This window comes from Talpa occidentalis, unplaced genomic scaffold (genome assembly GCF_014898055.3).
Source record: "Talpa occidentalis isolate TD23 unplaced genomic scaffold, MPIMG_talOcc4v2.1 talOcc4.7, whole genome shotgun sequence".
Classification (NCBI taxonomy): domain Eukaryota; kingdom Metazoa; phylum Chordata; class Mammalia; order Eulipotyphla; family Talpidae; genus Talpa; species Talpa occidentalis.
The window spans coordinates 64,111,284-64,138,092 of NW_023605083.1; the positions used below are offsets into that span (position 1 = coordinate 64,111,284).

Consider the following 26,809-nt stretch of genomic DNA (forward strand, 5'->3'; position numbering starts at 1 on the left):
CCTGCTCTGTTTCCCACTCAGTCTCTGGTGAATCCTCTCAACCCCCGCATCTCTGGCCTGTACCCCAGTTCTAGTATACATAAATAAATAAATCTTTTTTAAAAAAAGGTGTAGAGTGGCTGTGTGGATTTCAGGGCAAAATTCTAGTGCCATTACTAGAGAGGTCACATATGTCATCCTTTCTAGGTCAGCACCTCCATCAAGGTCTCTTTCCTATAATGCTTGAATATTTCTTTTTCACAGCACTTATCACCCCCTCTTAGACTGCTGGTAGGAATGCAAACTGGTCAGACCACTATGGGAAGCTGTGTGGAGGTTCCTCAAAACACTAAAAATGGATCCACTAGCTAAGATATGGAAACAACCTAAATGTCCCAAAATAGATGAATGGGTCAAGAAGATGTGGTACACATACATAGTGGAATACCACCCAGCAATCAAAAAAGATAAACTCATGCCATTTGCATCAATATGGATGGAACTGGAAGAGATTATGCTAAGCAAAATAAGTCAGAAGGAAAAAGAGAGAAATAGCAAATGGTCTCACTTATAGGTTGAATATAGGGAAACAGAACATGGATTAGAAAAAGACAAAACTTGCAAACTGAGGCAAACAGCAGGGGAGGGGAAGGAAAAAGGTCAAAACAGGGGAGGGAAGAGCACAGGGGACTATGGTGATGAATCAAAGCTACTAAGGTGGTGGGAGAACTATGGGGAATATACCTGAGGGGAGAAATCAAATACTGTACAAAAATGAACAATGATGTAAGAAAATAAATTAATTAATTTTTTAAAACCCTAGTTCTTATCACTTACCAATATTATATTACTGTTAAAAAAAAAAAAAAGAGAGAGAAACAACAGATTTCAAATGGGGTCATTCATACCAAGCCCCACTAAGATTTAATACCTGGGCCTCCCTGGTGGCGCAGGAGTTAAAGTCTCAGTGCTATCAAGCTACCACCAGCCACTTCAGCTTGAGTTTGATCCCCTGCCAGGGAACTAACCACCCATGGCAGAGCAGATGTCTCCTGTCTTGCCTCCTGGACCCCTCAGAAATGTATTTCAGTAGATTTGCCTGTTCTGCTCCCCACTCTGTCTCTGGTGAATCCTTTCACCCGCAACACCTCTGGCCTACACCCCAGTTCTTGTATACATAAATAAATAAAAATAAATCTTAAAAAAAAAGATTGAATATCTAATTTCATTGTACTTCAGCCTTTCTCAGAGGTGGAATTTTACATCTATCTGGAATTCCCTGGTCAGAACTAGTGACGCAATTTGCATGATAAGATCCCTCTACTTTCCCTAAGGGGACGTGGCTTTGCCTGAAATAATCTTTCTTTCCTTGTACTACCCTCTTTTCTGTTGATAAAAACCTGTTTTGTAGAACTCTTTGTAAGGTCTTTCTACCTGCTAGATGGAAAGCTGCCCAATCCTAAGTTGTTTAATAAAACCAATTTAGATCTTTAACATTAATTCAATTGGATTTTTGTTATGCAATATTACATATCCATTTGCTTTTTTTAATCCAAGAGAGTAGACTTGGTTTTTCATTGTATCCTCGGTGTCTTAAATACCCTGTGGCACACAGGTAGGTGCCAAATAAATCTGTTAAATGACTGAAATGTAAGGAAGGTATCCATTCTTCTCTGTTCCCAGCTCAGGGTGTCCTATCTAGACAAGCCCTTAAGTTCAAGTACAACCTTCCCCACTCCCCAGATTGCCTAAGAGCAGCAAGATTCTCAGTAAGAAATAGATTGGAGGTAGGGAGTGCTCACACATATATATGTATATGTAACTGAAACAAAAACCTTACTGTGAATTATATTTCTGTTTTTTCCTTTTCTTATTTATTAATTTTTTTAAGATTTATTTATTTATGCATACAAGAGCTGGGGTACAGGCCAGAGATGTGGGAGGTGAGAGTATTCACCAGAGACAGAGTGGGGAACAGAACAGGCAGACTGACTGAAATACACTGCTGAGGGGAGCAGCGGGCGAAGTGGGCAGGGTCTGCTGCGCCATGTGGGTAGCTTCCTGGCTGGCCAGGGATCGAACTCGTGCTGCAGAGGCTATGGATTGCTCCATAGTGCGGTGTTTAGCCCCTTGCACCACCAGGGAGGCCCTTATTAATTTTTTAAGATGTTGGTCTCCACTCCTTAATTTCTCCATTGCCTTAGAACAGTATTTCTGGGGGTGAGGTGGTGGTGGGGAGCGCATTTGCCTCCTAGCCACTGGCAACTGCTACAAATGTATATTCCTGACTCTACCCCATATTTCGTGAATGAGAATCTCACTGGAAAGTTTGCCTTTAGACAAACGCACTCCCCATCACCCCCGGTGATTCTAAAACCTAATTAAACTTGAGAGTCACCACTTAGTTTTTGAGACTCCTAGGCCTCTCCAGACAAGTGTCACGCAGGCCCTGATACACATTTAGGGAAGGGACTGATTCTTTGGTTTCAGTTCAACTCTGCCCGTGAGGGTGGAACAGATGGTCCCAAAAATCCATTCCCACTTAGCCTCTTCCACTTTCTAATCTCTCTGCCTGGAAGCTCTTCTGGAGATGTTGCAACTAATTTCCTGACCTCAGTTCTCCGAGGGCCACTCCAGGGCCCCATTTTCCCCAAGGACTTTAACCCTTCTTCTTCCCCACCCTCCACAGTTTTTCTTCTTATTAGCCTCCACACAATATCACCTCCCTACGTTTCCTTTGTTGTTACCATTATGTTGAATAGCCTTCCACACCCCAGCCCTTAGAACAAAAAAACTCTAGCTACAATCTCTAATTATGGTGGGTCCATTTCTATCCCCACCTCCAGAAGAGGGTGAATACCATTATGAGGACTTAACCCCCCACACTGGGAGGGACTAGAAACTTCTTTTGATGCTAGGAATATTGTACCTCCTCCACACCCCCCCCCAAAAGAACCTCACACAATTTACATTCTGCTAATCTCCACACATATAATAAAAACATTTACTCACCCCTCATGTATGCCAGACACCCAAGCAAAGCACTGTACAGACAACAAAATCTATTTAATTCTTGAAGCAGCCTTCAGAGAGAGATACTATTCTCACCCCCACTTAGAGGTGAAGAAACTGAGGCACAGAGGGACTAAATAACCTGAGCAAGTTCCCAGAGCTGCAAATAGCTTGGTCCTGTCAGCTGTCCTTACCTGCCAAGGGCTGAAGCTGTTGAGCCTGAGAGAAGAGAACCATTCTCTTCCCTTTGTGTAGCTGTTGCTTAGAGGGACCTCAGAGTAGAGGTGCCTGAGCCCCAACATGCAGTGGGATGTAGTGATATTTCTCTTTGGGATTTTGCTTTCATATGTGTCCAGTTCGGCTGAACTCAGAATATTCTCTGACACCTAAGGTCGCTTGTCCTTTTGGCTGAGTTCTCTCCTCAACCCACTGCCAAAAATTCCTAAAATGGAATTAGGGGTTAGAGGAGCAGTGCTCTCTGGTCTGTCCAGGTGGAATGGACTGGATTCCCAGCAGAGGATACAATGTGGGCTTAGACTCATTGATCAGATCTCAGTTAAAAAGGTCCCAAGACAGTTCACGTGCTTATTAGCAATGGTTCTTTCTAGAGATGGGTTTTTCATTCATATGCTTATTTGCATATTTTGTTTTCTTCAGTAAACATGCATTTTTTTCAATACCATTTTAAAAAAATATAAATTGAGAAAATTTGGATGTAAATACTTTGGGAAAATCAGCCCAATGCTGATATTTTCATTGGGCCTTAATGTGTAATTTAAAAATAATAAATCAACCACAAATCCACCTGCCTATGTTCCAATCTTATTGCTGCCAATTAGTAACTGTGACCCCTGGCAAGTCACTTAACTCCAGTACTTTCTTCGCATTTAGTAGCTGCTGACTGTGCTCCAGCTGATTGAGGTGTTTTAACTCATTTAATCCTCAGCACTTGTCTTTGAGATATGTACTCTCATTATCTCCATTTTACAGTTGCGGGCCCCAGGAGGGGATTCAGCCAGTGAGCAGTTAAAAGGGATTTGAGCCTGGCAGACTGACACCAGAACCTTGCTTTTAAAACTGTTTGTTTCAGTTGCCTCTCAAAAAGGGCAAGCGCTTAGCAGAACCTTGGCACTTAATAAGTGCTCATCAAAATTTCCTTCAGTCACATTACTATTTGCTGTTTTATGCTTGTTATAAAAACAAATATGAACAAAACGCGATGGAATTCAGAAAAAAACAAACACATAAAACACCCCGAGCTGGGCGGGCTCGCGGGCAGGACCGGGAAGGGCGTGGGCGCGGGCGGGGGCCGGCAGAGCCGCCCGGCGGGTGCTGGAGGAAGCTCAATGGTCGGCTCCGAGTCGCGAGTCGCGGGTCGCGGCCGGGGGGCGGGTCATGGAGGCCCCGCCCCGCGGCCACCTGCGGCAGGTGGAGCGCGGCGCGCCGCGCGGGGCCGATTCGGCAGAGAGCGCCGGGCCGGTGCCGGGGTCAGGGACGCCCCGCCCAGCAGCCACCTGCGGCAGGTGGAGCGCGCGGCGCCCGGCGCTCGGCCATGTCCGCCGAGAACATGGGGCCCGGACCCGGGCCGGACCCGCAGGCGGGACCCAGGCCCAGGCTTGGGTCGGGGTCGGGGTCGGGGCCGGAACCCGGGTCCGAACCCGGGTCCGAACCCGGACCCCTCTGCCCGGAGCACGGCCAGGCTCTGAGCTGGTTCTGTGGCTCCGAGCGACGCCCGGTGTGCGCCGCCTGCGTGGGGCTGGATGGCCGCTGCCGGGGGCACCGCACCCGCCGGGCCGAAGAGCGCGCGGAGGAGCTACGGGTGAGCGGACGCGGGTGTCGGAAGGTGGGGGGCCCCGGGGAGAAGGAGCGCTGGGAACCACGTCTCGAGATCCTGGAGCCTGGGACCCGGAGGCCAGTCCAAAATTCCGGCCCCGCAGTGGTACTGGCTGTGGAACAAGGCAAGGTGTGGAGTGAGGCAGACTTGAGTTCGAATCCCGCCTTCCTAGCCCCGCTGAGTCTTGTAACTGAGCTTCAGTGTCCTCATCTGTAGCCGGGGTGGGGTGGAGTCGGGTTGGGGTGAGGGGGTGGGGACGCAGTTTTCACGTGCATTTATTGGAAATGTGAGGTAAGTAAGAGAATGGGTCAAGTGCTGTCTAGTCATCGTGCTAATCACGTAGGGGACAATTCAGTGTCTCCTCTCCCCAGAGGGACGAGAACGGAGCTTGGTTTTGCTACTGCTGTTGTCCCTACGACGTGTGCCCAGCGCCCCTCTGGTGGAAGCTGATGTGGTAAAATGCAGCCCCTCACTCCTCAGCCAGATGGCCCAAAGCTTTTCTGTTTGTCCACCTTTCAAGCTTCCTGTTGAGGTGCTTTTTACCTTCTAGGATTGGCCGCGACTGTCCCTTTAGCTAGTAAACAGCGGGCCGAGAAGTTATCGGGAAGTTGCTGCTGGAACCCTTCACTTTTGGTCCCCCCCAACCCCCCTTCTCCCAGTTGAGACTCGTCACCGCCCCTCCCCTGAGCTACCGAGATTGGAGCCAGGTCACCCTGGGACTTCCTGCCTCCTTCCACCTAGCTTTGGCCCCTGGGGATTTCCTTGCAATTTGATTAAAGGGCTTGATTCTCCCTACCTCTCCCTGGAGTTTTGCCCAGCTGTTAGGCCTGAGTGCTCTTGTTGGGGATTTGACCTACTCGCTGGACTGGGAGCTGGGGCTGGGGGAGATTGAGTTATTTAGCGACATCTGAAAACTGTCTGCCTGTCACCACTGTCCATTATAGCGATGATGAAAATAATCATGGAGAAAGTAGTACAATAACTTGCATAATGGATAGAAACACTGCAAGTTCCAAAGCACTTAAATATCCATCATCTCATTCCATCCAGAACAAATCTTTGAAGCAGTAGTGCTGCCTGCATTTTACAGATGAGGAAACTAGGCCGAAACAGGGCAGTAAGTTAACTCCTCCAAGATTAAGAGCCTGGATGAGAGGAGTCATTGACTAGACCAGAGGAAACCGCCTTTTTGCTTCTGTGGTTGGAAAGAGGAAATGATGCTAATGGCGGTGAGAATTTAATGAAACCCTTAAACAAGAAGTTGGCATCAGGGCTGAGTTTGAATGGTGGATGGGTAAGCTGGGGCTGGGTAGTGGGCCTTTTGGAATGTACCCTGCTGGGGTGTTGTCCTGATGGCCTTCAGAGGCGCTAAGCATATTCATCTTTGCTGGAATGAAGTATGTCTTGCCCTTTCTCCCTCCAGTTTTGAAAGATTTTGGTTTTTGCACTCTCTTCCTACTCCCTCCTCCACTCCACCCCCTCCCTCCCCAGCAAAGAGATTTTGCCCCAGGCTAAGATGATTACTGACCTGGACAAAAACTGCACCAGATCAACAACTCGGAAAAATCTTCGGCATTCTAGCCCATGTACCTTTTCAGAAGCTAGTCTCAGTTCCCCAAGTCCTGGATCACAGCTTCCTCCTCGTCAATTCAATTCTATAACTTTGTATTTGTACTCATGAAGTGCAAAACTGTCTCCGAATTTGGGGGAATAATTTACAAAGGCTTCACATCAAAAGAAGCCAAATTGCCTTTTGGCAGATGGAACTAGGAGTGGAAATAGTGGCAGGGTTGCTGCTTGGAAAGGCTGCCTGGAGAAATGGAATGGCCATATCTTAGCCAAATCACTTCTCTGTGGGCCTCAGCGTCTTCATTTCTAAAATGCTCTCACAGCTGTGGGAGCTGTGAACTGCTAAACCCCTGTGGTCAAGATGTGGGTGTTCATTCATTAAGCAAATTAAATTCAGGGCCTTCTCTATGTTAGAACTGCTTTCGAGGTAGTGGGACAGAGAGCAAGTCAAAGTCATTGTGCTCAAGTTTCAGTGGTAGGGAGGACAGACACACAATGAAGTGAGCTAAGACATAACATATGGTCAGAAAGCAATAAGTGCAAAGGATAAGCATCCCTTGCTTATCCCCAAAGTAAGGGGATGGGGTGTGGAGATGATCAGGAAAAGCTTCTGAATTAGTGACCTTTGAATGGAGGGAGGAAGGGAGACATAGGAGAAGATAGCTGGAGACCGAAAAAGCAGGTGCAAAGGCACTAGGTCAGGACAAGTTTGGTGTGTCTATGAAACAGAGAGAAGACCAGTGTGGAGGGTGATGGGAGATAACACTGGAGAGGCAGGCACAACACATCAGGTTGGTCCTTTTTGGCTAAGGTGAGATGCTTGAGCTCACAGTGGGAGTATAAGAAAGACTTTGGAAGGAGCAGGGACAAGACAAGATCTGGTAGCAGGGGCTAACCGTGGCAGTCAAGAATAGAAGCCCAGTTAGGGTTCCTGTGAGAGAGAATGGTGATCTGGGTTGCATAGCAGGAGTGGAAGTGACCTGCAAGGGCTGGAGAAGACAGAAGAGACTTTGGAGATGGGGCTGATTGAAAGGACTGATTGATGGGTTAGATGTGGGGTAGGACAGTAACTCCTGGGGTTTTGCTCTGGGTATGAGGTTGATGACTATGGTCCTGTTAAATGAATGGGGATAATGGAAGGAACATTTTGAGAAGCCATGCCCAGGCACAGGTATAGAGTCAGGGAGCTGCGTGGGATTTTAGAATGAAGAGGGAAGCAAGGCCTCCAAAGGGGATAATGGACAGTGAGAAGTGGTAAGACTAACTTGTTGGCATGAGCTGAAGAGTTGTTGGAATGGAGAATCTAGTGTTAGCATGCTAGAAGACTGGGAAGTGGAAGGTAGGGTGTGAGATGAAATGAAGATTTGGGAGACATACAGTTTTCAATAATGATGAAGTCTGGATATGAACAAGGGAATGGGTAGCTGAGATGAGGTATGAGATAAAAAATCATTGGCATGGGCCTCCCTGGTGGCACAAGGGGTTAAGACACAAACTATGAAGCTGTCTGCAGCCTCTGCATCACGAGTTCCATCCCCAGCCGGCCAGGAAGCAACCCACATGGTGCAGCAGACCTCTTCCTGTCTCACCCGCTGTTCCCCTCAGCAGTGTACTTTGGTCAATCTGCTTGTTCTGTTCCCCACTCTGGTGAATCCTCGCACCGCCCCCCCCCCCCACACACACACCTCTGGCCTATACCCCAGCTCTTATATGCATAAATAAATAAATCTTTAAAAAAATCATTGGAATGAAGTGAATACACTAACACGGATCAAGATGCCATGAGTGTCCTTTGTATTGCAGAACAAGATTGTGGACCAGTGTGAGCGGCTGCAGTTACAGAGCGCTGGCATCACCAAATATGTGGCTGAAGTCCTGCCAGGGAAGAACCAGAGAGCAGTGGTAGGTAATTTTCTCCCATTCCCCTCTACTCTAGGGTAAGACACTAGCCTTACGGGCGTGGGCCAGTCTCGGGGCGCTTCCCGAACTCATAGTCTCATTGTGCTACTAGCAAAGTTGGATGCCCAGGAAGGATGATTTTCTACCTCTCTGAGCCCTGGTTTTACCATCTGGGCAGAGTGGATGTTGCCAATACCACAATGGGTGCAGAGACTCTGCTTGAAAACTGCTTTCTTGGGGTAAGGGGCCAGGTTGGTAGCAGTCTTCTACCATCACATTATTTGGAGCTCAGCCCCGGGAATATAAATAACCCAGAAACTTTGCATTGAGCATTCTTGATGACAATCTTATGCAGTAGGTGGCAGAACAGCTCTGTTTACTGATGGGAAAATGGATCTCCTAGAGGTCCTTCAGCCTCCTGTCTTTTAGGAATAAGTAAAGATAGGAAAGGCCAGGGGTCCAAGGACTGAGCTGTGGGGCCCTTCAACATTTAACCATTGAGAAGATAGAAGGAAACAACAAAGTAGCCAAAGAAGGAGCAATGAGTGAGATAGAGTGAAGCTAAGAGTGTTGTGTCCCAGAATAGGTTTCAAAGAGGCAGGACGGATCTCTCATGTCCATTGTTGCTGAGCAGTGAGAATGGACCGTTGGGTGTATAACACTCACAGCACTGGAGAATCTGAGAAGAGTTTTGAAGAGTGGTGGGTTGGAAGTCTGATTGGCACAGGTGTCAGAGAGAATAAAAGAGCAATTTGGGGTGGTTGACACAGGAACTTTGCTATAAAGGGAGCTGAAAATGGGATGATACTGGAGAATGATGAACTATCAAGTAGTTTTCTTGTCTGATTTTTAAGATGGGAGAAATTACTCTGTTTGCTGATAGAAATTTTCTAGTAGAAAGTTTTTTTTAAAGATGTATTTATGTATGCATACAAGAACCGGGATACAGGCCAGAGGTGTAGGGGGTGAGAGGATTCACCAGAGTGGGGAACAGAACAGGCGGATCAACTGAAAAACACTGCTGAGGGGAGCAGCGGGCGAGACAGGAGAGGTCTGCTGTGCCAGGTGGGTCACCTTCCTGGCCGGGGCTCGAACTCATGCTGCAGTGGCTGCGATGGCTTCATAGTCCTACATCTTAACCCCTTGCGCCACCAGGGAGGCCCCCAAAAGAGGAGAAAGTTGATGCAGAAGAAAGGGGCAAGTCAAGTACAGTGAAGGGGGTGGGGTTTTGTAAACAAGTACAAGGTTGTCTTTAGAGCATGGGCAGTTCATCGTCAGAAGGGAAGGCAGAGTGTGTGGGAATAGGCATAGCTAGGTGGGCAGCTGATGGGCAAGGCTTTGGACATTCTATTCTCATTGCTAATGTTTTTCATTATTTATTACCTTTGCTGATAATTCTTTATACCATTTGTCAGTTTTAAGGATGTTTTGTCCTCCTGCAGTAATGAATGTGGTAACACATCAATAGATTTTTCTAATGCTAAATCATCTTTGAATTCCTGAGGAAAACCTACCCAACTTGATGATAATGTATTTTTTTAACTTTTAGTTTAGAAATACTGTAGATTCACATAGAATTTAAGAAATTATTAAATAGCAATATCCTCTATACCCTTCATCCAATTTTTCACAATGGTAAGATCTGTCTAACTGTGGTACAATATAATAATCAGGAAATGGATACCCACCATATTCAAATTTTTGCATGTACTCATTTGTGTGTGTGTGTACATGTGTGATTTTTAAAAAAGATTTATTTATTTATGCATACAAGAAATGGGCTGTAGGTCAGAGATGTGTGTGAACGGATTCACCAGAGACAGAGTGGGGAGCAGAACAGACAGATCTACTGAAATACACTGCTGAGGAGAACAGCAGGCGAGACAGGGGAGGTCTGCTGCATCATGTGGGTCAGCTCCCAGGCTGGGCCTCAAACTCGTGCTGCAGTAGTTGCAGATAGCTTCATAGTGCTCTGACTTAACATCAGGGAGATCCCTGGATCTCAAATTTCTTTACCCTAAACTATAATCAGGAAATCTTAGGGCTGGGATGACTTAAGCACTGTTTCTTCCATAACTATGCCAATGACAGGCACTGCTAATCAACCTCAAAATCCTGAGTGAGCCCAAACCCTCATAATCTTTCCTGGCGGTTGACTAGGACCCAACCACTTGCTTTACCCTTTGTCAGAGCAAGGCCAGTACAGCACGGGAACTGGTCATCCAGCGACTGGGTCTCGTGAGGAATCTGTGCGAGAATGAGGAGCAGCGGTTGCTGGAACAGGTGCACGGCGAAGAGGAGCGGGCCCACCAGAGTATCCTGACGCAGCGAGCACACTGGTCCCAGGCGCTGCAGAAGCTCGACACCATCCGCACCAGCCTGGTGGACATGCTTACCCATCTGGATGACCTCCAGCTGATTGTAAGTCAGGCATGGATGTGGGCACTCCAGTTGGCCCATCTCCCCCAAAATCTGGAAACACTAGGATGTTTCTTGGTAGGCGGTAGTGGAAAATGATAATTTGGTGCAGGGATAAGGCAGGGGAATATTATGTGGATTTTTTTTTTTTTGCGCCAGTAACCATTCTCAGTGCCTACTATGTGCTAGCTAAGTGTTGCACTTTGAAATAGAGTTATAGGATACAACTGTCAGTTACTCCCAGTTTTATGGAGGAGTTGATTACATAAATTGTTAGGATATGGAGGGATATGTGCTATGGTAGAAGACATCTCTGGGAGCTAGGAACCCTACAATCCAGGCTTGAAGGGAGTGGTGGGTCAGGGGAGGCTTACTGGATAAAGTGACTTAGAACCTGATGTCTGAAAGAAAGAATGGCATGGCAGTAGCAGCTATGTTAGAGGAAGTGGGGGTGGGGGGAGCGGGGAGATCAGAGAACACTATACTCCAGGGCAGACAAAGGGTCCAATGTAAAAATAGAGAGCTCATCTTTACTCCTACCACCTGGAAGACACCATGATTACTATTTTGGTAATATCCTTTCAGAGTATTTTATATAGATATGCAGTTTTAAGGGGACAGTGTGACATCTGAGTAAATATGCCAGGGAAAAAATGAGAATGTGGAACAATTGAGCCGTCCCATTGCAGTTCAAGTAGGGCAGTTTCCTTGCCTGCCCTAGATTGTGTATTCACTTAGTCACACAGCTCCTAGTAGAAGCACCTTCTGTCCTGAATGCTGGTGTTGTCATAATAGAGGGTTCAGAACGAGTCCAGTCCTTCTAGGGGCTGGTGGTCTTGATGGAGGAAGAATGCTGGGTAAATATGTGATTGTCCTGAAGTCTAGTTGAGAGACACTCCAGACACCATGGGGCAGTGGCGGGGCGGGGTGGGGGGCGGCAGACTGATTCATTCTCAGCGCTTAGTGGGAGAGCACTGTGAGGAGGAACCCACATTGCTTTGTGCTGGGTCTGAAAGAAGAAACAGAGTTTTTTTATTCTAGAGCCTCTGTCCACATGGAGCCCTCTGTACTAGCTGACCATATTCATGTCTTGACTGCTTGCTGGGTGTCTCGTCTCTTCTGACTCTGACTCTGTTTTCTCTTCTCACAGCAGAAGGAGCAAGAGATTTTTGAGAGGTGAGTAGGGTCCCCTTAATTTGCTTGGGTAGTCATGGAAGCCATGGCCTCTACCTAGTCCAGTGCATGTGGGTCCATTGCTCCAGGGAGAAAGCCCCGGGGGTGCAGCTGAGTGAATTTTCTGGAGCCACACTTGCTGGAAAGGGGTTTTCTGCCCCTAGCCTGGGGCTGTAGACTCTAAGGGAAAGCGGGTGAAATACATGCTTATTAATCAGGGGACTGCCACAGGCTTTCTTAAGTGTTATCCTATTAAAAATTGTGCAGTCATCCTCTGGCAGGGTTTTACCACTGCCACCTACAGAGGAAAATGCTGCAACTCCAAGAGGGGAAGGGAACTTCTTAAGCCCCAGAGTTGGGATCTGGAACTACACCTGATTCTTGTCCCACCTGTCTTCTCTGTCTCACTTCCTCTTTCTTTGATGAGTCTTCAAAACTTAAGTTGCTTTACCACTTAAAATTGGCTTCTTAGTAATGCAATAATAAAAGCATTTCACCAGGTCCTGCCTGGGTGGTCCTGAAGAACTGCAAGCCAGCAGCCTGAGAAAGTGGTCAAGAGGGTATAGTTGGCCAGATAAAGAAATTAAATTCTTGACAACTTCTATGTGAGATTGAGGAGCACTGTCCATTCTTATTAGTTTTTGTATTTATTTCAATAATAATAATAATACATGTGCAACCCCATGGATCAGTTTCAGCAATAGATGGGGGTCTTGTCCATGTCCCTGGCTATAGTCAGGAAGAGAGTATGTGGGGTCGGCTTTTTTTCCCTTTAAAAAATTTTTTTAAAACCCAGATGGGATCATTTTATTTTTGCTATTCTGTAACTTATCAGGCTGTCTTGGAATCTTTCTAAGCCAAAGCCAGTACATTTAGACCTACCTTGCTTTTTGGAAGTCTGTGAAGTATTCCACAGTATGGAGGTACCTAAATTTATTTTACCACCTCTTTTCAATGTGTTCTTGGCTGGTCCTAACCTTTTCTCTCTTAAAATCGTTCCATGTTTTCTAGTCTCCTCCCCCTGTATCCTCATCTTCTCTCTGATAAAGTCATTTCTCAATATCAAGCTGATTTTATTTTTGGAAAAAGTTTTGCTCTTTAATTTTTTGCTTTAAAATATTTCAAACTTGTAGAAAACTTGCAAAAATAGTATCATGACCTTCACCTAGAAATTTTCACTGTTAACATTTTGCCACATTTGCTCTCCCCCTCATTTTCTCTGTCTCTCTTTTCCTAATTATCAAGTGTATATTTAAAGACTTATATTTTTCTGATCTGTTTGAGAGTAAATTGCTGAAGGCATGACCTTTCATACGTAAATACTTCTGCATGTACCTCCTAAAAACAAAGACATTTTTTAATATTGTGTGGCATAGTGATTAAATTCAGGAAATTCAATGTTGATATAATTCTCTTATCTAACATGCAGTTTCATATTCAAATGTTGCCAGTTGTGCTAAAAATGTTCCTGTGTCCTCTGCCTTTCCCTTCCATCTGCTCTCTTTGAAACTGGAATTGTTCTTTAGTGTTAGCAGGTTTTTTTTTGTTTTTGTTTTTGTTTTTCTAAAAAAAGATTTTTAAAAAGTCTAGGAGAGGGCCTCCCCGGTGGCGCGGCGGTTGAGCGCTGGGTTGTGAAGCTGCCCGCGGCCTCTGCAGCGCCGGTTCGATCCCCGGCTGCTCCCCAGCCACCGGAGGAGGGTCCCGCTTGGCGCGTAGACCTCTCCTGCCGCCCGCTGCTCCCCTCAGCAGTGTACTTCGGTCCTTCTGCCTGCTCTGCTCCCCGCTCTGGCTCTGGTGAATTCTCCCACCCTCCCGTGCCTCTGACTGTACCCAGTGCATGTATAAACAAAACAAACAAACAAATAAATAAATAAAAGCATGCCTCTATTAAAAAAAAAAATTTAAAAAAAAAAAAAAGTCTAGGAGAGTTGTTTTATAGAATACCTCTTAATTTGGGTTTAACTGATGTTATCTCATGTTTAGATTCAGGTTATCTATGTTTTTTGTTTTTGTTTTTTTTTTTTAAGATTTATTTATTTAAACAAGCACTGAGTACAGTCAGAAGTGTGGGAGGGTGAGAGAATTCACCAGAGCCAGAGGGGAGAGCAGAGCAGACAGACTGACAAAGAAATACACTACTGAGGGGAGCAGTTGGCACGGCAGGAGAGGTCTGTCGCGCCTTGTGGACCCTCGCTGGTGGCCGGGGATCGAACTGGCGCTGCAGAGGCTGCAGGAAGCTTCCCAGCCCAGCGCTCAACCGCTGCGCCACCGGGGGAGACCCAATCTATGTTTTTTTCCTCTAAAGATTTACCTATACATATAAGAACTGGGGTGTAGGCCAGAGGTGTGGGGGGTGAGAGGATTCACCAGAGACAGACTGGGGAGCAGAACAGGCAGATCCACTGAAATACACTGCTGAGGGGAGCAGCGGGCTAGACAGGAGAGGTCTGCCGTGCCATGTAGCTGGGGATATTAAACTCTTGCCTCAGTGGCTGTGGATAGCTTGCTAGCCCTGAGACTTTAACCCCTGCACAACCAGAGGGACCCTCAGGTTATTCATTTTTTAGCAGGAATTTTTATAAGTGATGTGCTCTCAGTCCATTGTAGTTGGGGGGGCACCAGATGTCCCTTTGGTCCATGATCAGGGGTTTTAATTTTGATCACTTGGCTGAAGTGGTAAGCAACCTGGGAAATACTTTCTGTTTAAGTAGCCTGTTTATCTTCAAAATTTAACCCAATAGTTTTAGCATCCACTGATGCTGAATGAATGAACAAACAAATAAAAGAGTAGCTCAGGTAGGAATAATGAATACTCCTGCCCAAATTTATTTATTTGCTTATTGTTAATTCATTTATTTAGTGTCACTGTAAATTCATTCTTATCAATGAATAATCAATGAGTATCAATGAATTTTATTTAATGCACTATAATTATTATTGATACTATTCAGTTTGATCTTCAAACTGTCCCAAATTTGGCCAAGGGGAGCCCCTTCTCACTGGCTCCATATCCTTTTTTTTTTTTTTTTAAAGATTTATTTATTTATGCATACAAGAACTGGGGTACAGGCCAGAGGTGTGGGGGGTGAGAGGATTCACCAGAGACAGAGTGGGGAGCCGAACAGGCAGACTGACTGAAATACACTGCTGAGGGGAGCAGTGGGTGAGACAGGAGAGGTCTGCTGCACCACATGGGTCAGCTCCCTGGCCTCCGGGGCTGTGAATAGCTTCCACAGTGCTGTTTAACCCCTTGCGCCACCGGAGAGGCCCTCCATATCCTTTTGTGATAAATCTCCATCATTCTTTGGGTACTTTCTTGCTTTCTGGAACAACAAGATAATCCAACTTTCCCAGTGAGAAACCTGGCTCCTAACATCCATATGCTTTTTCACTTGTTCAGTCCTACAATGCAAACAAACTTGTTTGAAAATTGCTAAATCCAAACACTACGGACAATCCTGCCAGTTCAAGATTTGTTTGTAGTTCTTTGTGCCTTTAAGCCAAAGTATATACTCTCAAAGTACTGTGTTCAAAAGTCGTTGAGTCGTGTCTCCCTGGGAACTCACTTGTCTAGAAATATCTTTGTTGGCTTCAATTTTGGATCCATGTTCACAGCTGGGCTGCATTCTGGCCTGCTGCAGATAAACCAGGCATGCTGGTCCCAGCTGGCGCCCCGCAGTCAGTGTCTGAGCCCCATTTCACTCTCGCTCCCCATTTCACTCCCACTCCTTTGGGCTCGTGCGTTTTCTATTTTGTACCACCAGGCAGCTGGACCAGTTGCTTTTCTAGATGCCAGTGTCTTCCATTCCCCTCAGCCTTGCCCTGTGCTGATGGCTTAGCACTGCCAACATCAGCTCCTCTTCCCTCCCCACCTGAGGGCTGGCAAACCTCCCTACCCAGCTCCGGTGCTTTGAGAAGAGGCAACAGACCCTCTCTTGTCCTGACCATAAAGAGTCTTTGTTACCAAGCCTGCTCTCAGCTTTTGTAAGGCTCTGTTCACCTCCTTCTTCCCAAGCCAGTGGAGTTGGTGACAGTCTTGCAAAAAGCTGACATCCTTCAGGAGGCCTGTGCCATACCCGCTCTCCCCTCCTTCATCTATGGACCAAGCTAGGAGATTTGGAGAGAGTTGTGTTCTCAGAACTGCTGCTGATCTCAAAGCCAAGTTCAGATTAGAGGTGATGGGAAAGTTCCCTCAGAACCCAGTTCAGAGACATGCAGAGCTCTGTGGTAGTGAATCTTCACTTTGTCCTGCAACCCTTTGGGATTTTACTTCAGGCAAGGGAAAAGTTATGTTGCACGGTGCTGATCTCCAGCCTGCATTCCTCCTTTCCCTTCCTTCCTTTCTGTTATTATTTTTTTTATTTTTATATTCCCCATACAATTGCACCCCCCTTATTTTGACCCCAATACCTCCTTCCTCCCCCCCCCCATAGTATGTCTCTGGCTTATAGTTGTTTGTTGATTTTGATTTTTTCCTTTCTTACAGTTATTCTTTTTCCGGGTCCATATTTAGGTTTTCTAGATTCCTGCTATGAGTGAGACCATCCGGTATTTTTCTTTTTCTTTCTGGCTTATTTCGCTGAGCATGATCCCTTCCAGCTCCATCCATGTTGCTGCAAATTGCATGAGTTTATCTTTTTTGATTGCTGAGTAATATTCCATGGTGTATATATACCACATCTTCTTGATCCAGTCATCTATTTTAGGCATTTGGGTTGTTTCCAAAGCTTAGCTATTGTAAATAGTGCTGCTATAAACATAGGGGTGCAGTTGCTCTTTGGAATTAATGTTTCTGTGTCCTTTGGGTAAATACCTAGGAGTGGAATTGCTGGATCATATGGAAGCTCTATCTTTAGTAGGTTGAGGAATCTCCACACAGCTCTCCATAGTGGTTGGACCAGTTTGCACTCCCACCAACAGTGCAGAAGAGTTCCTTTTTCTCCACACCCTAGCAAACATTTGTTGTTGCTAGTTTTTTCAATATGCGCCATTCTCACTGGTGTAAGATGGTATCTCATGGTAGTTTTGATTTGCATTTCTCTGATGACAAGTGATGCTGAACATTTTTTCATATGCCTGTTGGCAATTTGCATTTCCTCTTTGGAGAAATTTCTTTTTAGCTCTTCTGCCCATTTTTTGACTGGATTATTTTCTTTGTTTTTGTTGCGTCTCATCAGCTCTTTGTAGATTTCTTCCTTTCTGTTTTTCCTTCCCTTCCTCTCTCCCCGTGGTAGGACTTGAATTCACCTCCCCTATTTAGCTGAGTGCTTCCTCTGGACCTCTCTTCTTTCCTGTTAAACTGGATAACAACTACCTCGCAGGTTAGAGCAAAGATTAAATGAGACTCTATATAGAAAACAACAAGCCCATGGCCTGGCTGCTTAATAAATGGCAATTCTCCCCTCCTAGGAATCTTTTTTTTTTTTTAAGATTTATTTTATGTATACAAGAGCAGGGATGTAGTCCAGAGGTGCAGGGGGTGGGGTGGGGAGATGAGAGGACTCACCAGAGAGACGGAGTGGGGAGCAGAACAGGCAGATCTACTGAAATACATTGCTGAGGGGAGCAGTGGGCGAGACAGGAGAGGTCTGCCACACCATGTGGGTCAGCTCCCTGGCCGGGGATGGAACTCCTGCTGCAGTGGTTGCTGAGAGCTTCATAGTGCTGAGACTTAACCCCTTGCACCACCAGGGATGCCCCCTCCTAGGAATCTTATGTTCCTCATATCCCTGCAACAAAACCTGATCTCCCCTGCAAACTGCGTGATTAGCAGCAAGGAGCTATGACTAATTTATGGTTGACAGATAACTGATAGCCTGTCCCTTCCTTGAGATGCCTCAGCAGAGGAGTGGCTGTCCCTTCTGACCAAACCAAACCAGTGGTTTTTACTTCAGTAAGTGGGGAGGGAGGTGAAGTTTTCTCTGAGCAGGATGGTGAAGTGAAAATACTGTGTACAGGGGTGCAATATTCCCTGGTCCTAGTCCCAGTGTTGCCACTAACTTATAGAGAAACACTTTTCCACACCTTCTCCTGCAGAGTGGACCATTTCCAAGTTCTAATACTGACACCACCCTGTATAAATTGCCCTTGTTGGAATTAAGGTTCCTGGGAGAATGCCCACCTACCCTTTTGGCTGAAGCCCCCTTTAGGTCCTCTGCCCATCACCCTATATGAACTCAGATACATTTCCAGAAGCCTTCTGAATCTCTGTTTTTTTCCCCTGCTTAGGACTGAGGAAGCAGAAGGCATTTTGGATCCCCAGGATTCGGAAAAGTTGAACTTTAATGAGAAGTGTATTCGGAGCCCACTACTGACACAACTCTGGGCAACAGCCGTTCTTGGGTCCCTCTCAGGTTAGGAACTGCCAGAGCCCAGACCACTTGGCACAAACGGGGCTTCCATTTGTCTGTCTGTCTGCCTGTAGTTTGCTGTTGGGTAGTACTGGGGATGGTATCTGGAATGGTAGCTGAAGCAGCCAGTGATACTGGGTGCAGGCTAGTCAGTGGAGCCAAGGCTCTGGATAGGCCTGGGGAAGCTGCGAGGCTGGGTCCTTCTGGTTTCTGAACCAACCTATGCTGTGATTGGATTTAGGATAAATCCTGTTCCTTTAAATAATACCCTCCCTATGTCTGTGGCCTCAAGATCTGGCCATTCTGGGACAGCTCAATATTATTTCTTGGAAGCCTCCTTTGCTTTAGTAGATATAATTGATGGCCAGGTGGCAAGCATCTGGGCTGAGGATTGAGCTACTTGGATCCATCTTAATTACCAAACGTTATCTCAGCTGCTTATAGATCTGTCCCCATGCCACATTCAAGAGCCACAGAGGTTGAGTATGACATGGTCTTCTCCCTCCAAGAATTCCCACCTAATGTGGGGGCTCTCTGAGCAGGGTTCCCCCCAAGCTGGGTGGGAGCATCTGCACTCCCAGTTGTGGTCTTTTCAGGACTCACAGAAAGGTTGGGCTAATGGATCAAATATTTTTCTCAATTTTAACCCTTCTTCCTGAATGTTTTCCTTAAAATTCTAGTACAAGCCCTAGCTTGTCTACCCTAGATTCTGATACCAGTGCCTGACTTGCTAGCAGTTAGAAACTGCATATCTGATGCATCCTAACATCCAGGAGCGGTGTCCCTAGGACAAGTTTGATCTTGAGGCCACAGAATTGCCAAACCAGAATTCAGGAGGATCCATGTGAGATGTCAGCTTCAGAAATACTGAGTTTGCAACCAACTGGGTGTGTGACCTTGGGCAACTCACTTCTCTCTGTGCCTTGTTTCTATCAGTTTAGAGATGAGGGACTTGGTCTAATAACTATTAATATCATGGCCACAGTTTTCTGAATACTTACAAGTTAGGCACTTTACATGCATCATCTCATTTGAAACTCACATCCATCCTGTGATGTTCTATTTTGATCCCTTATTTTACAGATGAGGAAACTTAGGCTCAGAGAGAGTAAATGGCTTGTCTGAGGTCACACTGTGGTGAGGAAGTCCTTTGCTACCTGGCAGAACCAGGTGAGGCATGAGGGAGACTCAGTATTCTTTCTGGCAGGTGCTGAGGATGTGCGTATTGATGAGAGGACAGTCAGCCCCTTCCTGCAATTGTCAGACGATCAAAGGACCCTGACCTTCAATGCTAAGAAGTCCAAGGCCTGTGCAGATGGCCCGGAGCGCTTTGACCACTGGCCCAATGCCCTCGCTGCCACCTCCTTCCAGGCCGGGCTGCATGCTTGGATAGTGAACGTCCAGAACAGTTGTGCCTATAAGGTGGGCGTGGCCTTAGGTCAGCTGCCCCGAAAGGGTTCTGGCAATGACTCCCGTTTGGGCCACAACGCCTTCTCCTGGGTCTTCTCTCGCTACGACCAGGAATTCCGTTTCTCGCATGACGGGCAACACGAGCCCCTGGGGCTGCTGTGCTGCCCTGCCCAACTGGGAGTGCTGCTGGACCTGCAGGCTCAGGAGCTGCTGTTCTATGAGCCAGCCTCGGGCACCGTGCTGCACACTCACCACGCGTCCTTCCCTGGGCCCCTCTTCCCAGTCTTTGCTGTGGCAGACCAGGCCATTTCCATTGGCCGCTGACCTTTGGCCCCAGAGAGCTTGGTCGACCTCCCTAACACTCTTTCAGGCCACATTTCTATCCCGTGGCTTTTTCTTGAATGTTGCCTGGGCTTAATGGGCAGCTTGAGAGGGGGTGGGGTTGTTTCAGATCTGGGTGCAGTTGTTAAACATTGGGTGTCTCCAGGGCAGGGGACCTGCTGCTCCCTGGGCCTTAGTCTTCCAATCCCACTGTGCACCTGCCCCTCTGATGGTGTCTTATTCACTACGTTGTCTCTGACATTCCAACATGGTGCCCGGTGCATAGTGAGTATGCAATAAGTATTTGGTGAGTGAGCTTATGGGTGGATGGATGGAGGGATCGATGGACATATGGTGACCGGGTATCCAGGTTACTGGGTACATATGATAGAGTCTTCTGGAGGAACACTGCCTTTCAGCCTCCTGTCCATCAGTGTGTAGAAGTGGTTCTCTGGCAGAAAAGTCTGTATCTGAAGCTCTTTGATCTCAATTCAGTGCTTCTCAAACCTTTTCATGACATGGACACATAGAGGAAATATTTTTCTAGAATACAAGGACAACCTGGAAGGAATTTCAAACTCCTGCCAGGCTGCTCAGGGCCAAAGGACTCATTCCCCAGTTCCTGCCTAGCCCTGAGGTCAACCATGGGGGTCCTATCTCTAGGTAGCCTGACGATAACACAACCATTGGCAGCTGAGCTCCCGCCTGTGCCCACCATGGTACAGGAAGGAGGGCTGCTGCTGAGGAGGGCTTCCAGCTAGCAGCCCCGCTGGCAAAGTGGAGAGTTGGGGCAAGGGCTCCTAGTCAGAAAGAGCCGAGGGAGCAAGAAGACCGGCCGTAGGGATCATGCACATTATTAAAGGTTTTAAAAGACTAAAAACTCCATGTTTGCTGGTCACTGGGTGGGCACTGGATGCAGGCATGTCTTCAGTGCCCAGCTTGGATCTTAAGCATGCATTTGCTAGGCAACTAATGTCTTCTCACCCTCAGCCACATTCCCAGAAAATAAGGGAGTGGCAACTCAGCATGCATGTCCCTAAGAGCCTGGACACCATGGGCAGTTCCCCTTCCAGTCTCTCACTGTGCTCTCACATTTTGTTTACTCTGGGAACACAGCTCAGTCTTGTCTTCAACTTCAGGTTCCTGGGCCCAAAGATTAGGAGGCAGAACCCTCCCCTTCCTACCTCTAAGTGTGCTCAATAATTTGCTTAAAACACTGGATAGATTAAATCCAGTCCACAGACATATGGGCACCTTTTGGCTGAGATGATTTCTGAGACGGGTCACCACCTGTGTCCTCACTGCCTGGCACTTGGGAATTAATGTCGAGTCACTTGGCCTTGGCATCAGGCATAAGGCAGACAGATCCAGAAGAGGTGTAGCCAAGTTCGAAAGTTTGCCTCTGCCCTCAAGCCTGGGTCAAAGCCAAACTCTTCTGCTGGGCACCCAAAGGTCCCCATGTCATGCCTCCCAAACTATCCCTCTTAGCTCCCCACAGCAGCCTTTAGTCCAGGTTCTGGGCCTGCTGTGAGGAATGCCCTCTTCTTGTTCTGCCTGTCTGAACAGCACCCTCCATTCAGGGTCTACTCCAGAGCACACCCTGGCTGTTGGCACCAGAACACACTGTGTACGTGCCTATGTGTCCTCACCTGTGATGTCTCGTGCCAGGGGTGTGTGAAGAAGGGAAAGGCAAGAAGAGACATGGAACTCAACCTACTTCTTCAATCTCCAGCAGTTCTCACTTCCCTACACTCCTGCCCCTCCAGCTCTGGTTTCTGTCCCCTGTGCCTTTCTACCCCCATGCTAATCCCTATGACTGCAGGGTCTCTCAAGATCAGATCTACATCCTCCCAGGACTGGCACTGTGCTGTCTCATGTGACATAGACCTCTATCCACTTGTAGCCTAATAGTCAAGTCAGTGGGCTCTGGAGTCAGACATTCCTAAATAGGAACCCCAGCTCCCTCATGTATTAGCTGTGACCTCAGGCTACTTGAACACTGAACCCCATTCCTCATTTTTAAAGTGTGGGTCACACCACCCACTAGGAACCACTGGGGGTTATGTATCATACACAGCAGGCCTAAGTCAAATTTCTTTTTTTTTTTTTTTTAAAGATTATTTATTCATTTATTTATGCAAGCACTGGGTACAGTCAGAAGCGCGGGAGGGTGAGAGAATTCACCAGAGCCAGAGCGGGGAGCAGAGCAGGCAGAAGGACCGAAGTACACTGCTGAAGGGAGCAGCGGGCGGCAGGGGAGGTCTGCGCGCCATGTGGGACCCTCCTCTGGTGGCCGGGGAGCAGCCGGGGATCGAACCGGCGCTGCAGAGGCTGCGGGCAGCTTTGAAACCCAACGCTCAACCGCTGCGCCACCGGGGAGGCAAGTCAAATTTCTTATTACTATAAATGAGGTGTCTCGTCTAAAATCTTTAAACTATGTGGTCCTAGAGGAATGTCACTGCAGTACAACTTAGCACCCTGATTTTCAAACTAAGCACCTTTGAGCCCCCAGGGCCACAATGAGGTACCCTAGGGCTCTGTTTCAACCCTAGCCCTGACCCACCTGCTTCACAGGAAGCTGCTCCCGTTTGGCACATGGGGTCCCCCATGACAAAGGCCCTGCTGCAAAAATAAAGGTTGTAAGTGCCTGGGTTTGATGCTACTTGGGCCGTTGGTGACTCTTGGAGGTGAGGGGAACACGGGGTAGAAAAGGGACAGGTGTGGTGAATGAGCCAACTAAGAGACCAAGAGCTGGTTAGTGGAGGCAGGGCGGAAAGCCCCACACTCACTGCTTTATAGTCAGTGTTGTAGAGGCCACAGTGGGAGGGGCAAAGGCCAAGTCTCAGGAAGGAAGGGGTTCCTTGCCTCCAACATTTGCTGGGTCCAGCTACTTCTCTCTCTGGACTCAAATCCTGAGGGGTGAGCCCGCCAGGTGGTCAAGGGCAGGCAAGAGATGGGGCAATGAAGGGAGGATATGTTCTTGGGGTACAGAATCCTTGACTACAGAGTCCAAAGGCCCTGGACCAATCACCAGGAAGCTGTGCATGCCTACCGCGCGGGCCCCCTGGTAATCACAGCGGTAGTTATCACCAATATGGGCTGCCACCTCGGGTTCTACATGTGCAAGCTGCAAAGCCTTGTGGAAAATGCGGGGGTCTGGTTTGGGGCAGCCAGCAGCCTCAGAGGTCAACACAAAGTCAAAGTGCTCCCGCAGGCCAAGACCCACCAGGATGTCCTCCAGGCGCCGGTCAAAGTTGGAGACCACTGCCAGCTTCAGTCCCAGCTTGCGGCACCCTCTCAGGGTGGCCTCAGCCCCCTCCAACACCTGCCAGGTGCAGGGGCTGCTGAAGTCCTGGTACAGCTGCTCAGCAATGGGGGTCACAGCCTGGGCATCCCGAACACCCGCCAGGCGGAAGGTCTGCATGACCACATCTAGCCACCAGTGGCGGGAGGTTAGGCCCTGGCTCAGGCCATAGTTGGGGAAGCCGTGGCTTTGAGTTTTGTATGCCTGCCGGAAGGCTTGTCCCAGGGCCTCGGCCTCCACCTCCAGCCCGTGGGCACGGGCCTTGGCAGCATATTCCTCGCCAACAGGGCGGCGGAGCCTGAGCAGTGTGTCCTTTACATCCCACGTCAGGAGCTGTATCCGCAGCCGGTTCGCCATGGGTCTGCAGGAAGAGCCACGTCCACACCAGGTCACCTCAGATCCCAGCTGATCAAGAACACCTCTCCAGGACCTACAGGTCTTCTGTTTCCAGAAGACACATTTGGTAGCAACCAAGAAACAACTCCATAGTGTGAGATCCTAGGATAAGGGACAACAGGTGAGGTAGAAATTCAGGCCTTGAAGTCAGAGTCCAAGGTTCATATTCTAGCACTGCCAACTCACTCTGCATCACACTCGGTATCTGTCTCCTCATCTGAGAAGCACTATGACACCAAACACAAGATTATTGAGCTAAAAAAGATCATCTGTTCATTCCACAATAAATATCTGAGAACCTATTATGTGATGATTGATGCTGGAGATCAGGTCAGATTTCCAGCCCTTGAGACATTTATAGACACTAAAGAATAGAGGATACAGATAATAAGACAAATAACTAATTAGTCACTTAAGCATGAGGAAAACAGCATGTACTGAGAGACAGAAATCAAGAGAACCCAATCTAGTCTTTGGGGAACTTCTCCAACGTGAAATTTCAGTGGCCATCTGAAGAACGACTATGTGGGAAACAGGTGGTTAAGTGTTCCTGGCGCTGGGGACTGCAAGTGCAAAGGTCCTGAGGCAGAGCATTGAGTCAGGTGCTTTAGGTAGAGAGGGGCCAGATCTGGCAGGGCCTTATAGATCAAGGTAAGGAAACAATTTTAACGATGGCTCTTTCTACTATTCACAACGCCAAAAGACAGAAGGGTCCTTGCAGACCATCTGACCAAATCCCAGTTTATCAGGGACAGCGGCGGAGGGCTGATATTTACCCAAGATCACAGTGAGTCAGCAGCACAGCCAAGGCTAGAACCCAAACTTCTGGGCTCTGGCCAGTGCTCTCACGGCTTATACACATTTGAATTAAAAAAACAAAAACAAAAAATAAAAACCTGACATTGGTGAACTTACAACACACAGGGCAAAAGGCAGGACAGAGCAACCTAGTCCTACTTGTCTCCAAGGCTTTTGAGCCCAGCTTCATCTTTTACTGGAGAGTCAAGGAAAGGATTACTAACAGTGTACAAATTCCTCAGCCTGTTGTCCAGAGGCTGGATGCAGCTTCTTTCCCCAGACAGAGTTGTTTCCAGACAACCAAGCTGCCCAGCTGAAACCCTAAGGATCAGAGTTCAGGGAGCAATTGTTGCTGCAGAAAGATCATGGCTCTCTGGGAAGAAGCCTAAGAGGAAGTTTGTCAAGGAAATGAATTTCAGTCAGTCTGGAACCTAGGAAGACCCATCTAAGGACCCTCTCATTTGGCAGGTGGGTAGATGAGGGCCCAGTCTCCTGGGGAGCACCTGACACCACGAGGACTCAGACAACCGCCCTGGCTCCCGACCCACTGCGTTTTCGATTTCTAGAAGCCTGTGCAGGGAACTCGGTTACAGGCCAGAACTGCTCACCGCCCTCCAGAGACCGGGCAGGAGGTGGGCGGGGGAGACGGTAGCAAAGTCCAACAGATCGCTCAGTTAAAACAAAATCTCTCCCGCTGCCGTTCGCGGTGCGGCCCGCGGGGGGAGGGTTCTGGGGACGCTGGCCAGCACTGGCACCCCTGGGTCACCTTCTCAGCTACAGCGCGCTCCCACGCTTGGCGCCCGTCCCCGAGGCCCAGACCCACCTGCTTCCCAGGGAAGCCGCTCCCGCAGGAAGCCGCCGCGGCGCACGCCCCGGGAGACGCGCGCAGACGCCGGTCGCCCCGGGCCCGCCCCGGGCCCGCCCCGGGCCCGCCCCGGGCCCGCCCCGGGCCCGCCCCGGGCCCGCCCCTCGCCCTCTGGGCGTCCTCTGCTCCTTCCCAGCCCCCCACCATCCAGGCTCCCTCCCGGCGCGCAAGTCACCCGCCCTCCCAGGGCTTCTCTGCCCCACCCGCCTTTTCTATCCCGTCCGCACCCCCTTCGTAAGGCCCCACATGCTCACAGAGCACGGCCGGCCTCCCATCCCCCTCCTTCTCCCTTGGATGGACAGCCCAGGGAGGTTCCCTAGTTGAGTTGGGAGGAGGGGATTTGTGTCCCGGCCTGGCCGGCTGAGTGCTGTGTGCGCTTGGCATGGTGTTGACCCTCTCTGGTGTCAGACCCCACAATCCTTACATGGAGGGCATTGCTTTCAGTTGGAAACTTACCTAACCCAAACAACTGGATGAGCGTAGAGTTATCTGCTGTAACCTCGCTGCCTTTTTATTTACTGTTGGTGAAAAAAAGTGACCATGCTTATCTCAGAAAGATTTAAAAATACAAGATGTACAATGTAAAAAGTTAATGGGCCTCCCCGGTGCCGCAGCGGTTGAGCACTCGGTTGCGAAGCTGCCCGCAACCTCTGCGGTACCGGTTCGATCCCCGGCTGTTCCCAGCCTCCGGAGGAGGGTCCCACATGGCGCGCAGACCTCTCCTGCCGCCCGCTGCTCCCCTCAGCAGTGTACTTCGGTCCTTCTGCCTGCTCTGCTCCCCGCTCTGGCTCTGGTGAATTCTCTCACCCTCCCGCGTTTCTGACTGTACCCAGTGCATGTATAAACAAAACAAACAAACAAAATAAATAAATAAATAAATAAATAAAGCATGCCTCTATAAAAAAAAAAAAAAGACCTTTAAAAGTTAAGGGTCCCCCAACCTGTTTTTTTTCCTTTTTTTTTTTTAAAGATTTATTTATGCATACAAGAGCAGGGTACAGGCCAGAAATGTGTGTGTGTGTGTGTGTGTGTGTGTGTGTGGATTCACCAGAGACAGAGTGGGGAATAGAACAGGCAGACTGACTGAAATACGCTGCTGAGGGAAGCAGAGGGCAACACAGGAGAGGTCTGCCTGCCGTGTGGGTTGCTCCCTGGCTGGCTGGGGATCGAACTATGGCTGCAGAGGCTGCAGATTCCTTCATAGTATGGTGCTTAAACCCTTGCGCCACAAGGGAGGGAGACCCCTTTTTCCTTTTTTTGATTTATTTTTTTTCTTACATCATTGTAATCCCCATAGTTCTTCCATTACCATTATCACCAATGAACCAGCGCCATAGTCCCTGGCCTGTTTTGACCCCCTCCCTCCTTCCACCAACCTGGTTTACTGAGGACTTGAGCATCTGCCCTGTGCCTGACTTTGCCCTTCACGGAGGATGCAGTGGGAAACAACAGGGTTCCTGCCTCCATCACATGAAAGAACA

At 48.2% G+C, this 26,809-nt stretch overlaps 2 protein-coding genes across 2 annotated transcripts; one reads left to right on the plus strand and one right to left on the minus strand.

The window, feature by feature from the left end:
• Nucleotides 1–4,543: 4,543 nt before the first annotated feature.
• On the plus strand, nt 4,544–22,039 carry BSPRY (B-box and SPRY domain containing). The gene is made up of 6 exons (XM_037493178.1): nt 4,544–4,810; nt 8,198–8,296; nt 10,484–10,714; nt 11,862–11,887; nt 18,113–18,237; nt 19,442–22,039. Exons 1-6 carry the CDS (start codon nt 4,544–4,546, stop codon nt 19,966–19,968), a joined length of 1,275 nt encoding a protein of 424 aa, XP_037349075.1. The 3' UTR covers nt 19,969–22,039.
• A 128-nt stretch (nt 22,040–22,167) lies between these two features.
• On the minus strand, nt 22,168–25,333 carry HDHD3 (haloacid dehalogenase like hydrolase domain containing 3). The gene is made up of 2 exons (XM_037492266.2): nt 25,287–25,333; nt 22,168–23,767 (listed from the first exon to the last, which is right to left on the minus strand). The coding sequence occupies exon 2, from the start codon at nt 23,624–23,626 to the stop codon at nt 22,871–22,873; it is 756 nt and encodes a 251-aa protein (XP_037348163.1). The 5' UTR covers nt 23,627–23,767; nt 25,287–25,333; the 3' UTR covers nt 22,168–22,870.
• Nucleotides 25,334–26,809: the final 1,476 nt, after the last annotated feature.